This window comes from Dipodomys merriami, unplaced genomic scaffold (genome assembly GCF_024711535.1).
Source record: "Dipodomys merriami isolate MVZ:Mamm:240054 unplaced genomic scaffold, mDipMer1.0.p SCAF_9, whole genome shotgun sequence".
In the NCBI taxonomy this organism is placed as follows: domain Eukaryota; kingdom Metazoa; phylum Chordata; class Mammalia; order Rodentia; family Heteromyidae; genus Dipodomys; species Dipodomys merriami.
In genome coordinates, this window is record NW_027206512.1 from 37,435,198 (window position 1) to 37,451,485 (window position 16,288).

General features: G+C 40.9%; 1 protein-coding gene and 1 non-coding gene across 2 annotated transcripts in view; one reads left to right on the forward strand and one right to left on the reverse strand.

Annotated features, from left to right (window-relative positions):
- Positions 1 to 2,972, reverse strand: part of Cwh43 (cell wall biogenesis 43 C-terminal homolog) — a 59,168-nt gene extending 56,196 nt beyond the window's left edge. Inside the window, exon 1 of the mRNA XM_070012447.1 lies at positions 2,943 to 2,972. Coding sequence (XP_069868548.1) covers positions 2,943 to 2,955 — 13 coding nt within the window. The 5' untranslated portion in view covers positions 2,956 to 2,972. The remainder of the gene's footprint in view (positions 1 to 2,942) is intronic.
- A 10,775-nt stretch (positions 2,973 to 13,747) lies between these two features.
- On the forward strand, positions 13,748 to 13,854 carry LOC138821112 (U6 spliceosomal RNA). The gene has a single exon (XR_011370052.1). It is a non-coding gene; the product is annotated as a U6 spliceosomal RNA (small nuclear RNA).
- The last annotated feature ends 2,434 nt before the right edge of the window (positions 13,855 to 16,288 follow it).

A 16,288-nucleotide genomic window follows, 5' to 3' on the forward strand; every position in this document is an offset into this window, starting at 1 on the left:
TTGTTTTGTTTGGTGCTGGCCCTGGGGCTTGAATTCAGGGCTTGGGCACTGCACTAAGTTAGTGCTCTGCCACTTGAGCCACAGCTCCACTTCCAGCTTTTGGGGGGTACTTAATTGGAGATAAGAGTCTCATGGACTTTCTTGCCCAGCTAGCTTTGAACCAGGATCCTCCTACCTCAGCCTTTGGAGTAGCTAGGATTACTGGTGTGAGCCACTGGACTGGAGGGGGGGGGGGGACATAAATGTGGGGGAAGTTTTTATTTTGTTATGTTATGGTTTTGTTTTTAAATTACTGCCAGGTGCCAGACATTTTACTTTGGTACTCTAGAGCATTTAGAGGAAAATGGATTTGTGTTGGGCTTTTTTTTCCTCCTTCTACTTCCCAAAGAATGTCTTAAATCTATGAACTGCAAATATAGCTTCCCTATCCAGTTAAAGTGCTACATAAATTTAATAGCAGGCTGCTCCCTACCCATACTGTAATTAGATGGTTTTACCATTATAAATGATGTACTTCAGACATTTACTGCATCAAAACCAGTTCCTTTTAGAGAATGTCATCTTTCCTATTAGCCTTCCGAAAAGGCCATTGTGTTCTTCCCTAAGAACAGTGTCTTCTAATCATGAAAAGCAAATATACAATTCTTAAAATGAAAAGAGCATTTCATGCTGTTGATGAGAACAGCCAAGGTAAAGCCTGATGAACCTGGGGGTCTTTCCCAATGCTGATTCCCAGCATTCTTGGAATAACTATTAAGAACAACATCTAAGGATATGGAAACAACCCAGATGCCCCACCACAGATGAATGGATCCAAAAATTGTGGTATCTATACACAATGGAATATTATGCATCCATTAGAAATGACAAAATAATGGCATTTGCAGGTAAATGGATGGAGCTAGAAGGAATCATGTTGAGCAAGGTAAGCCAAGAGCAAAGAGACAAACGGTACATGGTCTCCCTGATAAGTGGGTGCTAAATCCAAAATGTTAGGTGATGCAACAAAATTAACAGGACTTAAGAAACAAAGAACTCCCACTCATCTGATCGAACCACTACTAAATAACCCCATGCTGCTGATCACATGTATGGTGTATATGTGTACACAGTTATATGTTATAGACTGTGATAGACAATTTGCTCCAGGAAAGTTAGAATGAACTTGTGATTTTTAAATGAGCATCATTATTCCACAATACTGTGAAATTTGGGAAATTATGTAATCACTTAATCACAATTTAAAAAAAAAGAACCTTGGGGAAGGTAGGGAGGGAAGGGATGGTAGGGGGAAAACAATGGAGGGGGTAACAATGCTCAATAGGAAGTGTACTCATTACCTTGCTCATGTAACTGTAACCCTCTGTATCGTACCTTTACAATAAAAAAATTTAAAAAAAAAACAACAACAGCTAATGTGTCTGTAGAGCTGGGTCTGTGCCAGTCATGTTTTTACATTATTTTATTAAAGACCCTATGACATCATTGTTAATATTACTATCATTATTTTTTTCAGATGAGAAAACTAAATCATAGATCCATCCAATAATTTACTGCTATAGATTGGCTCTTTACTCTTCCCCAAAGTTCTATCTGGTAAAATTTGGTGATATGAACCTTAGGCTTTCATGGGAGGAAGTTAGATCATTGGGCATGAGCCCATGACTGGAATTGAGAGGCCCCAGGCCCTTCTTCCTAATCTCTTTGGCTTCCTGGTGATAGAACAAGCAACTCTACTCTGCCATTCCCTTCCAATCTCTGGTCTCCTCTTTTCTTCTTTCTCATACCACAGGCCCCAAAACAACAGAGCTCCAGTCAATAGTGAGCTTTGCATTTCTCTGTGAAAATTATTTATTTTTGATACCTATTAGACAGATGGAAAGATTCTGTAGCCTAGCAAGAGGTTTTACTGTCACTCACTACAAATCCAGTCTATTTTGATCCCTTCCAAGAAGAATAGGATGATAAAATGAACCAACAGCACCAAACAAACCAAACATAGCAATATTGGTTTTAAGCAGTGAAAAAGAAAAGAGCTTAGACTATTAAGTTGTATCCTCCCCTTCACATTAACATGCTGCACTCCCCAGAGAAGAAGAGAGAGAGCCCCACTTCACTGACTTTCCTCCTGTAATGAGGAGTTGCCAGTACCAAGACAAGCAGGATCCCACGAAGGTCTTACCCCGTGCTCTCCTTAAGTTATCCTGGCCACTCTCTTCTTCCTGTTTGGCTCTCTGAAAGTATAGATTGCATTCAATCCCCCCTGCCTAATAACCCAAGCCTGCTCAGTCCCCAGAGTGCCTTCTGCTCAGTCTTCTCCTGGAGGCTGATCTCAGGGAGGCCACAAAACCTTCCACTGGCCAAATTCATCTCTTCTGGCCTCTCCCCTTGGCTGTGGTTTGGATATTAAATGCCCACGCTCTCCCTACCCTGCAAAAAAGGATCATGTATTCAAGGCTCAGTTACCAGTGGATGGACTTTGGGAAATGATTAGATCATAAGGGCTCTGATGAAGTCAGTGGATTACTCAGATGATAGATTCATAATTTGATAGCATTATTGGGAGGTAGTAGAAAAGTACATATGTATATATAAATATATCTGTGTATAACCATGTGTATATAGTTATATTTGTGTATATGTATATAGTTATATATGTATCTATATCCATATATATAATCATATAATATAATTAAATAGTTATACTGTATAAAAAGCCATATAGTGTAACTATATGGTTATATAACCATATAGTGTAACCATGTAATTAAAACTCTATAGTAAATCTATATAGTATATATAAAGTATGCAGTGAATATCCGATAACTATATGAGTTTCTTATCTTTATATCCCACAGGCCATCTTACAGATCCATGAATGAGTAAATACACGTTTCAAGGTTATTTCAGAAAATACTGGTTTCTGCCCAGAAAGTGCTTACCTGCCCTTTGCATAACATTTCCCAACAAGGAAGTCCTCCACCGTTGTTGCCAGAATAAAGACAAGGGACTGGTGGCCAGTCAGCAGATGTAGATGCCTAAGCTATAGGCTAAAAAAAGAGATAGTTCCTTCTTGGTTTTTGTGGCGGGCGGGGGAGAGAGGGGGGCGGTGGAGGAGGAAATAGTGGTAGAGGGGTTGCTTTTTAAAAAATAAAATAAAATGAGCCTGAAAGAAATGCGGACTGGAGCACAGAGCAGAAACAGGGAGAGGGGTGAGCGTGTGCTAGTGGCAATGCACTAAGACCTGGAGAAGGCTGAGCGGGCAGACAGGTTATTTTCCATACAGTGGAGTATGGGGGCAGGGACAAAGTGAGTCAGAAGCCAGGACCACAAGTGTACCTATTTTTCTGGAAAATCAACCATCTTTTTGGAAATTATACACTGACATTATCCCTGTAGAAGTTAGACAAGAGTTGTTCTGTTTTTGTGTTTTAATGAAGAACATGTGACTTAAAAAAATGCTTTCTGTCTACTATATGCCGCTGTATGCACACCTAGAGTCTAGTGAAAGAAGTCACAAAGGCACATGGAGCAGCCAAAGAAATGGCCAGAAGAGGGAAATGTTTACTCTCAAAAGGTAAATAGGGCCAGGCTCCAGTGTCTCACACCTGTAATCCTAGCTACTCAGGAAGCTAAGATGGCAGTGTGAAGCCAGTCCAGGCAGAAAAGTCCCTGTGAGACTCTTATTTTCAATTAACCACTCAAAAAACAGAAGTGGCACTGTGGCTCAAGTGGTAGAGTGCTGGCCTTGAGCACAAAGCAGCTCAGGGCAGTGCCAAGACCCCGAGTTCAAGCCCTGCAACCAAAAATAAAAAGATAAATAGGTTAAAAAAAAAAAAAAGAAGAAGATAAATAGGTGATTACAAGAGTGCAGGGAAAAAGAAGCAGTGAGTGCTAACGGGCAGGTGCTTTTTCTTTTTTTAAGATGATGGAAATGTCCTAGAATTAATGTGGATGGTTGCATTACCATATGAATAGATTCAGGAATAGAGTGCCTAGCAAACACAGCCTCTATTTCAAATCCCACTACCATCAAATAAATAGATTTGCGGGGGGGGGGGGGGAAGGGAGGACAGACAAATTATACAAACTATCTTTAACTTATTCATTAAATGGCTACTTGTTTATTGAGCACCTATTTTGTCTTTGCATAGCTTCATCTCCCATCATTGTCAGTAACATGTCTTAAATCCCAGCACATGGCCTACTCATCTGTTTCTCTGTACTATACTACGGCATTCCTTCCACATCCAAACACCTCCATGTGTCAAAACTCCACTCATGCTTCAACTTAAATGCCCTTTCTTCCCTAGAACCAACCCACATCCATCTAAACCAGAATTAGTCTTTCTTCATAGACACTCCTGCAGCCTTTGGTCATCTTTAGAGCATAAAATACATCCTAGATTTTATGTATGCTTGGCTTCCCTCTCTTACAAACTATGTTCCTGAAAATGATCTTGCTCCACCAACCTCCCCAACCCTATTCAATGTCTAATCCAGTTCTTCTTATCATCTGGTTATGTTGGAACTCAATACACAAAGTGTGTCCTAGCAACCGCCCTTCCTATCTTACCGTACAATAGCTCATGTTTTCACAATGCAAGTTTGCCCCAGGGAAATAGATTTCTAAGTTCATCAGGCGATAGCTGCTTTGGGAAGTTTTCCACACCAGTCCATTTCCGGGATATCTCATTGTGTTTTTCCATGGGACCACTCGAGTGGACTGTTTCAAAAGATGTGGAAGGAGAAGCAGGAGAATGAAAGAGGCATGATTTTGAGATGCAAAATTCGTATCTGTGCCAACAAGTTACAACTAGTGTGTTATACAAAAGATGCCCAGAGGGTGCATCGCCTGTGAGTCACCCATAGTGCCCACGAAAACAAGGGAAAACATTTCCAGATGCTTGCCCCCCTGGGAAATGGCTCCATCTCCTCTCCTACTTTGTGTGCACTGGAAAGGCCATAAAGTGCTTCACATATTTAGTGCTTGGGTTTTCTGCGATGTGAAACTTTCACCCTTCATTTTTTTCCTACTCTGGTTAAAACTGTAAAGTTTGGCTCCAATTAAGCCTCAAGAAAATCATATGACACTAATTTGGAATATCTGAGAAGTACACCTGCTTCATGGTAGGAAAAAAAGCCAAAACCTCGTGGGAAGAACCACACAGAGAAACATAAGCGGCTATAGGGCTAGCACTGCTTTTTTCTTGGCTTTTAGTTTGTGTCGATGTCATGTGTCATGGGAAGACCTCTTTCCCACAACCCTCCTCCCCAATCATTTTCCAACCTATGGTAAAATCTGAGAGAAAGAAAGATCCCCACCTATCTTTCCTACCCAGTTCTGGAAGCCTTGCCTAGATCTGAATCACCTCCCCCTCCCTCCACCCACATAATCCTACAGCCTTTGTAATCTAACAGCGTTAATAAACATTATGCGTCCCACAGAATGCCACTTCTCTATAGATGGCTTCAGGCAAACATTCTGATGCAAGTAACACCCAACACAATAACTCTAGCAACCTGAGGAATTTTGGCCTAAATATTCAAACCTTCATCAAGTCTTGGTTCAGGGATCTGTGCTGGACACTGGAAATATCATGTGGAACAAAATAGGCAGGGACAATAAAAATGAATGAGTAAACTGGCCATTATACTGGATTGTGTGCCAGGCACACTGCTATCAGTGTCATATCCGTAAACTCAAGTGATTATAACAATTGTCCCAAGAGTTGAGCATTTTAAAATCTAGAAAACAGTATTGGCAACATTAGGTGACTTTCCCACAGTCAGGGGTGTCTTAATTGCCAAAGCAGGATTCAGATGCAAATGGTTCCTCCTTGGGATGTGATCCAAAGGGATAACAGCACATTCTTTTCTGCCCTTGTCTGGCTAGCACAAACTTGACATCTTTTCTACAGCAGGGACAGAAAAGAAGGTGAGAGTGGGGCAGAGGGGCTGATTCATGGTTCTCCTTACTCTTCTAGCAAATGCGCTTAGCAAATGTGTTCACTCATTTGCATTGGGTACAATTTATTTTTGCATCTAAGATTGTATCTAGAAGTGGGGAATGGAGGGCCTTCTCCCTCATCAACCCACAGCTGCTGTTCTGCTTCTAGCTGAGAACATAATGCAGTGCTGGAAGATTAGGAGATAAGAAATGTAAATGTCTTTATATTATGGCCAGAATTAGAGAAAACGAAAGAATATAAAACTAAATCCATTAGCAAGAATAGTTGTTATAAGCCAGGAGAGACTTGTAAAACTCTATCTTCATAAATGCAAAAACAATCCAACAGCATTGTCCATGGCACAAAGAACATAGAGCCCACAGGTCTGGGCCCTGGTTGAAATACATCATGATCTGGTTTCCCTTATTTGCAATATCTAGTATATGTATGAGTCAAGCGGAAAAGGTCAGATAATGTGATGTTAGGAAAATGAACCCTTAGATATATATTTTAATGTTTTTTTTCTTTCATGCATTTGTTTCTAACGCGTTTATAAGATTATCTCTTTGTTGCTTTGTATGTCCCTCCCCCACAGTATAACCCCTGCTTTCACTATATTTGATGTCTGTATAACTTGTGGAGGAGATGGGGAAAACAAGTCGTTTAAGGATACAGGTGGACCTGTTGCCACAATGAGAAGTACAAGTTGTTGTCATGTCGAAAACGAGCTTTACAACGTCGGTGTGGGGGGGGAGAATTGGGGGGGGAGGCTGGGAAGGGATGTGAAGGGTAAACAAAGGAGGAGGCTGCAATGCTTGGTAAGAAATGTACGCATTATCCTGCCCATGTAATTGTAACCCTTCTGTACAGTATGTTCACAAAAAAATAAAATAAAATAAAATAAAGAAATACATCATGATCATGATAGTAGAGATGATTATTATACTTGGAGGTAGTTAACCCCAACTCTCAACCCACTTGATGTGGTACAGTTACTCCCTGTAATTGGACAAAGATCTTTCCAACTCTGGAAAGGATTAGAATTGAAGTAGAGGACTAGCAATAGAGAAGCATATCAAAACCAAAGAACTAGTCATTTTATTTTCACTATAGAACAATCTGAAGGTTTAATGAAAATATTAGAGAATATAAAATGAAAACATTAGAAAATTTCATGGATTAGCTGTAGGCCTAATGAGTCCAACAAGGTACATACCACATGCCTTTCTTCAGTTTGAAAGATGTAATTAGGCTTTAACTTGTAATTCTAAGTTGGAATGTATAACAAGCCTTATTTGAACAAAGATGTAATCAGTACTAAAATATCTAAGAGAGCAAAAGATAGCTTCATTCATAAATTTAATTAATTGAATGTACAAGAGTAATCTGAATATTTAGAAAGGCTTCAATTATTAGGTCATAAACTTGACTTGTCAAACACTTAAGAAAATGGATTATACCATATGTGTAAATGCAATATCAAATGTCTAAAAGAATGTGATTAAATTTATAAGTTGGAGCAATGGTGAAGGGAATTCAATCTGTTCAACTTGAGTTACTTTAACTGAAAACAACTAAAAGGCATTATTCTTGTTTTGTTAGGTTTATACAAAAAAAAAAAAAAGGATTTCTTAGGCTGGGAATGTGGCTTAGTGGTAGAGTGCTTGCCTAGCATGCATGAAACCCTGGGTTCCATTCCTCAGTACCACATAAACAGAAAGAGCCAGAAGTGGTGCTGTGGCTCCAGCTCAAGTGAAAGAGTACTAACCTTGAGCAAAAGCAGCTCAGAGACAGTGCCCAGGCCCTGAGTTCAAGCCCCAGGACAAATAAATAAATAAATAGGATTTCTGAATTTAACATGAAGTCTTACAAATATCTTCATAATTTAAGTATAACAAAACTCCATAAAGTTATTTCTTATAGAAACAAAAAAAAAAACTTCTTGATCATTTGAAATTTCTGCTGACCACTCCCATGTCTGGGAGTGATTTCCAGATATCTCCAAGGTCGCTTAGAAAGATGGATGCCCTCTGCCATCTGAGATATTATCTTTAAAAGTAAATTGTGAGCCAGGTGCTGGTGGTTTGCACCTGTAATCCTACATACTCAGGAGGCTGACATCTGAGGATCGTGTTTAAAGCCAGCCCTGGGCAAGAAAATGAATGAGACTCTTATCTCCAATAAACTACTGAAAAAGCCAGAAGTGATGCTGTGGCTCAAATGGTAGAGGATTAGCCTAGAGCAAAAAGGACAGTGCCCAGGCCCTGAGTTTAGGCCCTTGAGTTCAAGGGGGTTGGGATAGGGAAGGAATTTGTGTACTCCAATTTTCCATAATAAACTGCTAAAACCCTTCTAAGGAATCAAGCATGGTAGTACACAGTTGTAATCCCAGATAACAGAGGTGAAAGCAGGAGCATGGACTTCTAAGGCTGGCCCAGCCCAGTGCTCCTTTTTCATCCTCCAGTGACTCCCTCCATTAAATATTGTATTGTAGTAGCCAATGCATTCTGTTTTCCTGGCTAGACCCTAACAGATACAGAAGACTTGATGCCCTGTTGCCAGTTCCCTTAACAAGGTCTTGATCCAACCCTGCCTGGGAAGAAGGAAGAATCTCAGGCTCAGAATGTACACTGATTGCCGCTATGCTCATGGCTAGTATGGCCCCGGTGGGCAGCATGGCACCCTATTAATTATTTCAATACTGAGATAACAAGTACTTTCTGTATATCTATAGGGTTGTACTAGAAATTTCTCACTCAAATACCTGCAAATTCTAATTGGAAGACTCCCTATGAAGAATCTTCCAGGACTCCGCAACTCATGTTGTGATAGTCTATTATTCTTATCTTATGTTTATACATTATTTGAATCCTCCAGCAAGCCTTGCAGGGAGGGGGGAAGCAGGGCACATCACCTCTGCACATTACCAGGGAGAACACTCCTCAAGAAGCCTCTCTTTCCTGCCTGTGTTCTGTTCTCCTGGCACAACTAGGGGCAGAACAAAGCCTCTCTGTTTCTTCTCTGCCTCCAGGATGTGCTTTATGTAGCATTTTTGTTGTTTGGTTTTGTTTTTGTACAAGTATGAGGGCTTGAAGTCAGGACATGGGTGCTGTTCTTGAGCTTTTTTGCTCAAGGTGGATGCTCTACCACTTGAGCCATGGCCCCACTTTGGGTTTTTTGGTGGTTAATTTTAGAGCCGCATGGACTTTCCTCATCAGGCTGGGTTCCCACAATCCTCAGATCTCAGCCTCCCGAGTAGTTAGGACTACAGGTGTGAGCCACCAGCACCTGGCCATGCAGTGCTTTTTACATATCAATATTTTTTTCTGCAAAACAAATACCACAAGCTTAATGGCTTAACACAGTAGACATAGGCAGGCAGGGTATCATATACTTGTAATCCTGGCACTTGGGAGGCTAAGCCTAGAGAATCTTGAGACCCACCTGGATGATATCACAAGACACTGGGAAGAAAAAGAAGAAACGAATATCTATTTGTTAGCTTACAATTCTGTAGGTGAGCTGTTCAGAACAGCTTGGTTGACATCTCTGCTCTGGGAATCACAGTGCTAGCAAACCTAACACGAGGAAAATTCATTTCCAAGATTTTTCATGTTATTAGTAGAGTACAGTTACATGCAGCTATGTATCTGACATCTCTGCTGCATTGCTACCTGTGAGCCACAGGCTGCTAGATGAGCTGCTGTGGGTTACCCTGAGGCCTTCTCACCTCTTCATCTTCAAGCTGGTCCTACTCCCTGAGCCATTCATTCCTGAAATAGGATTCAGGAAAGGGCAGCTTTATGATACAAGTATAATTTCAGAGTGACTATTATTAAGGAGGAAAAAGTATGTTCTCCGAGTAGACGGAATGATTCAGACTCCGAAAGTATCACATGATTTATAAAGTAATTTGTGAGACTTGGCAAATTTCTTCTTCAGGGAAGAAAAGTCTTTGAGGAGATATATACATATATACCAATGCCAAAAAGTGTATGGCATCATCATCAATTTCAGAGCAAAAATTGGAGATCATTAAAAAAAAATCCTATTCATTTTCCAGGGTAGATTTATATGACATGGGAAGAATGAGCTCCTGTCTATGTGTGGAGGGCAATAACTTGAAGGCCATCAATAGTGTTGCTGAGCATCCATGAGCGCATAGAGTCCTCCTTAGGCAGTACAGAAAAACACAAAGTAATAAACAACAAGATAGAGAGATAGACAGACAGACAGACAGACAGACAGACAGACAGACAGACAGACAGACAGACAGACAGACAGACAGACAGACAGACAGATAGATAGATAGATAGATAGATAGATAGATAGATAGATAGATAGATAGATAGATAGATAGATGTCTCATGGACCTAGCTATTCCTGCCTAAGTGCCAACATCAGATGAAGAACCATTAAAATTTATTGGAACCAATAGCCAAGAAAGAAATCGAAAACGTTTTCAGAGAATTGCCTATATAAGCGGGCTTTGAGCCCAGTGGTCATTGGGCCCTGGTCTCATACTTCCAAAGAACAACTATTTCCAACGTAACATATGAAGTTCCAGAATATTAAAAAGAGAAGAACTATCCAATTTATTTTATGCAGCTAGCATAACTGATAGCAAATCCTGACACGACTAACACACACACAGGAGGAGGAGGAGGAGGCGGAGGAGGAGGAGGAGGAGGAGGAGGAGGAGGAGGAGGAGGAGGAGGAGGAGGAGGAAGAAAAAAAGAAAAGCATATTTCCCCTAAAGAGTCTTTTGGCATCCCTTAGCCAGATTAAGTATTCAAGGACCCTCTGACTCAGAAATTCCCCTACTGAGTGCAAACTGGAGACCGTCCTGGACAGGCCCAGGAGGGAAATGCTCACAGCAGATCACTGCAGCCTTGGGGGAAGGAGAGGGGTGTTGGCAGAGAACTGGAAATTGATCTTCATCTTGGGAGAGTGTATGGGTGAAACATGGTGCAGGCACAGTGTTTTGTAGCATGTAGTGTTGAAAACTCAAAATATCAACACAATTTGATTTTAAAACATGATACTTAATAGACAAAATCAAACAGAGCACTTTCACTACAGTTTAGGTCTTAAACGTCCCACAGAGACTCATGTGCTGAAGGCTTGGTCCACAGCTTGGTGCTGTTGGACATGGTGGGACCTGTAAGAGATGGAACCTAGGGAGAGGCCTTAGGTCATTCAGGACACACCCTCAAAGGAGATAATAGGGCCTCGGCCTCTTCCTCTCCCTCTCCTTTGCATTTCAGCCATGAGATGAATAATGTGTCCCTACCACCCACCCCACCATATTGAGCTGCTCACCCCAGGCCCAAAGCAACAGAGCCAAACCGTCACGGACAGAACAATCCTTTCCTCTTTAGAGGTTGATTGTCTCAGGAATGTTACAGTAATGGAAAGCTAACTGACACAAATATAATACATAACATCCCTTACATAGAAAAATGCATTCCTCGATCTACACGTTTCAAATAGAAATACACGTTCCCATTGAAATAATCATATACATTATTGCTGATTGAAATGGTGGGATTGGGATTTAGGGAGAAAACACAGCTGCATTCTCATTGCAATCAGCTCTAACTCCTAATCCATCAAAAACATTATCTTAAAATATCATTTTACAACCGTGTTGTTAGAAGGACAAATATGTTGGTGGTTCTGGGATTTGAGCCTGCTAGGCAAGTGGTCTGCCATTTGAGCCACATCTCTAGACCCTTATTTTGTTTTTAGAGTGTTTGCTTTTTTCTTCTTTGTGAGTGTTTGTGAGTGTTTTATTTTGGTGTTGTTGTTGCTAGTTATTCTCAAGATAGCAGCTGCTCCAGCTAACCTCAAACCCAGATCTTTCTGATCCTAACCTCAAGAGTAGCTAGAATTACAGGTATGAGCCACTAGTGCTCTCCAACAAGACAGATATATTATGTATTAAATTTTTTTGACCCTAAAGTACATTTTTATTATGACTGAAAAGAAATTTGATCATCTTTATGAGCCCATAAAAGTGTCTGTGAGCCCCAATGTACTGTGCTTGCTGTACCCCGTGGGTAACTAGACTCTGAGTAAATGAATGGATTAGAAAGGCGCCTCTTCTGACCTAGTAGTTCTATGCCATGAATTGAGGCATATGTCATCTTCAATTCTCTGCCTCTGAGGTCTCTTCCAAAATCAGCAATTCCGTAAGCATGTTAGAGAACTCTGGTGCCCTGAGATATTCAACTAAGTGCCCCAACTAAGTGCTCCATTTGAAAAGTGCTGAGTTACACAAAGCAAAGCAGATTTTCTTATGATCAGTGGGAATCTTTACAGTACACTGTGACATAAATCATGAAGCCTGCGAGAGGAAAGACAGAGGAGCTTGGAGTTTGAGGTTTTCTCCATTTGAAAATGGAATCCTTGTGATATAATGCTGTGAGTGCAGAGAACTGGCCTCTAGGTCAGCCTCTGGCTCAGTGCAGGTAGGTAGGTTCACCCACAGACGTCTAAGCTCAGACCTTGGTCTGCTCTACCTGATGGAACCATCGCAATCATTCAGGCAGGCACAAGGTGGGCTACAGCAAGTAGACCAAAGATAGCAATGAAGAAGAAACTCTCTTTTTTTATTTCTCTAGAGCTGGGGGACACTTGACACCAATCCTGCATTTAGAACTTTCCATCCTGGTGAAGAGAGTCTGGGTTCAAGCAAGAGTTTGGACCTGCTAGAAATCTGAGTTTTGGCTCAGGCATTGCTGGTATTATATACCTTTATCATTATTCTCAAATCTTCAGTAAATCACCCTTAAAACATTTATGTTAGTCAGGCATCAGTATTTCATTTCTGTAATTCTAGCTACTCAGGAGGCTAGGAGCTGGAAGATCTTGGTTTGAAGGCAATCCAAGTAGAAAAGTCCACAGACACTCCATCTCCAGTAAACCAGCAAAACACTAGACAGAAGTAGTGGCTCACTGGCATGAGCAAGAAAACAAGAGTGAAAGGCTCTGAGTTCAAGCCCTGGGGCCAGGACAAAATAAATCAAATAAATAAAATAAAATAAACATATATTTAGGGAATTAAGAGACAGAGTGTAAGCAGTATCCACATACTCCACAGAAAGATCCCATGAGAGTCAACCACAGACAAGGCCACATAAGAATTCCATATGAGGGCTGGGAAGGTGGCTCAGTGGTAGAGCGCTTCCCTTGCATGCCTGAGGCCCTGGGTTCTATTCCTCAGCACCACATAAGCAAAAACAAAAAAGCCGGAAGTGGCACTGTGGCTCAAGTGGTAGAGCGCTAGCCTTGAGCTGAAGAGCTGAGGGACAGTGCCCAGGCCCAGAGTTCAGGCCCCACGACCAGATCCCCCCCCCAAAAAAAGAATTCCATATGAGAAGACATAGAGAGTATATATAAAGACATATAAAGTATGTCAATCATTAAAAATCACTAAGAAATAGCCTAAGAAAGACAAACTTCTAGTAATCATCATTTGAGCTAAAGGTTGTATATTAGTCTTTTTTTTTTTTTTTTTTTTTTTTTTTGTCGGTCATGGGGCTTGAACTCTGGGCCTGGGAGCTGTCCCTCAGCTCTTCAGCTCAAGGCGAGCGCTCTACCACTTGAGCTACAGCGCCACTTCCGGTTTTCTGGTGGTTTATTGGAGATAGGAGTCTCACGGTCTCTCCTGCCCGGGCTGGCTTTGAACCGCGATCCTCAGATCTCAGCCTCCTGATAGCTAGGATTACAGGCGTGAGCCACCAGCGCCCGGCATTAGTCATTTTTTTGTTGCTATAACAAATGACAGCTGAGTGCTCGCTTCAGCAGCACATATACTAAAATTGGAACGATACAGAGAAGATTAGCATGGCCCCTGCGCAAGGATGACACGCAAATTCGTGAAGCGTTCCATATTTTTAATCAGCTCTTGCACTGCCCGTTTTTGCATTTTTGAAAAAGTTGTTTAAAAAGTAATGCTCTAAAGTCTTTCATATAGAATTACATCATGCAATGTCTAAGTAAAATAACTGTCGTTTCCAGGGATAAAACTAATATTTAAAATTATTTGTGTTCCTGACTCATATGAAAATGTACTCCTCAGAGAGTTTAGAGCAAAATCCATGTAAATGGCACAGACCAAATGGTAAATGTATAAATACAGTAGCTCAGGATTATATGTAATTGGAAAACACACTAATAAAGGTTATTGTCCAAAAAAAAAAAAAAAACACAAATGACAGCTGAGCAATGTATAAAGAAAAGAGATTTAGCCAGGCACTGGTAGCTCATACCTGTAACTCTAGCTACTCAGGAGGCTGAGATCTGATGATTGTGGTTCAAAGCCAGCCTGGCCAGGAAATTAATTAACCACCAAAAAGCTGAAAAGTGGAGCCGTGAAACAGTGCTAGCTTTGAGCAAAAAAAATCTCAGGAACAGCGCCCAGGCCCTGAGTTCAAGCCCTAAGACCAATGCATGTGCGCACGCGCGCGTGCACACACACACACACACACACACACACACACACACGAGGTTTATTTAGGTCACAATGTTGAACACTAAGAACTCAAGATCAAGCAACCCTGTTCAATGAGCCCCTAGGAAAGGCCTCATAGTAGCTGGTAGCATGGATGAAGAGCATGTGGAAAGAAGAGATCACATATCAAGGCAGGAAGTTTGTAACAACTTACTGTCTTGGGAACTAACCAGGGTCTCAAGACAAACTACCTTAATCTCTTCTAAGGCCCTGACCCCCAATAATCAAACCATCTCCCATCTCTTAAAGGATCCACCACCATTCACTTCGACCATATGTCGGATTACTTCTCCAACATATGAAACCTCAGAGGACAAGCCATCCCCAAATCATAGCAGCTAAGATCATTATAGCACTCTAAGTAACTAAAAGGAGACATATCTGTTACATCTGATCTTGAGATTCTCTGTCAACGTTAAGAATTCAACTTCAAAGACATTACTATAAATCATCTGTGATCACTTGTTTTAAATCCAAGACTCTTATAGTACAATTTTAAAATAAGTGGCTGGGTATTAAAATATGCTGTCCCGATGTTTGAAAGATGGGATAAATTTATACTTCCCAAAGCCAATTTGGCTTGAAGCTATAAATAGGAGACAATCTTTCCAACAGGTAACTCCTTGAACTTCTCATCTTCCCTAGACACCAAAATAGTCAAATGGGATTATACATTCTTGATTGATGATCTCTGCTCATAATACTCTTTTCAATGTGCATTTGGGCCAACTGTTAATGACAGAGTCGTGAATCACATGTCCTCACAAAAGACTGGGCAAGGGTAATTATATCAGGTAATAAAAGTGAGAGATAGCCAGTCATTGGACTCAGGAAGCTATTTTCGCACAAAGTACACTCCAGAATCAGTGTGACATAATCAGGCCATCCATGAATAAGCAACCGAGGTAGGACAGTCCATTCCCACAGGAACCATTTCTGCTACATGAAGTCAAGGTGAGCTTAATGCTCACAGCTAACCCTGGTAGGGGACAGAGCCCAGCAAGTATCTCATGTGCAGTAACTGCTTGAGTGGTCTTCCACAAGTCACTTCAGAGTAAACACTTTTCTTAAAAGTTTCGCTCTAGTTCCAAACTTCTCTTTGTAATAGATTTAGAGTACATTTAATACTCAGAAAGGAAAGAAGCCAACATCGATATTCCTTAGGCTCTGACTTACACAAAGTTGCCATCAGCAGTTCCTGTACAGAGCTGTGGCTTAAGTGGTAGAACACCAGCCTTAAGTGAAAAGTGTCTAAGTCCTGACTGAGTTCAAGCCCAGTACCAGCACATACACCCCCTGCCACACACAGAATCGTATGTGATCTCCCAAATTAAATTAAGTTCCTCCATTGATTCTTGCCCAGATTCATTATAATTTTGTATGCACTTAGGTATGCATTTTTGCATGGGTTTTTTTTCTTGAATGGCAGTCTTAAGAAATGATTAGCTTCAAACTGATGACCTTTTTACTATAGTAAATATGAAATTTATTCTATTTTTATTTGGGCAACTTCTTTTTTTGCCAGTCCTAGGGCTTGAACTCAGGGCCTGAGCACTGTCCCTGAGCTTCTTTTTGCTTAAGGTTAGCACTCTATCACTTGAGCCATGGTGCCACTTCCAGCTTTCTCTGTTTTTATATGGTACAGAGGAATCAAACCCAGGGTTTCATGCATGCTAGGCAAGCACTCTACCACATAGCCACATTCCTAGCTGATTTGGGCAACTTTTGAAATACAAAATGTAGAAATAAATTCCCTCATTTGCAGAAACATACTGGCTTTATATGCAAGCTAACTGAACAACAAAAATCTACAACCTGA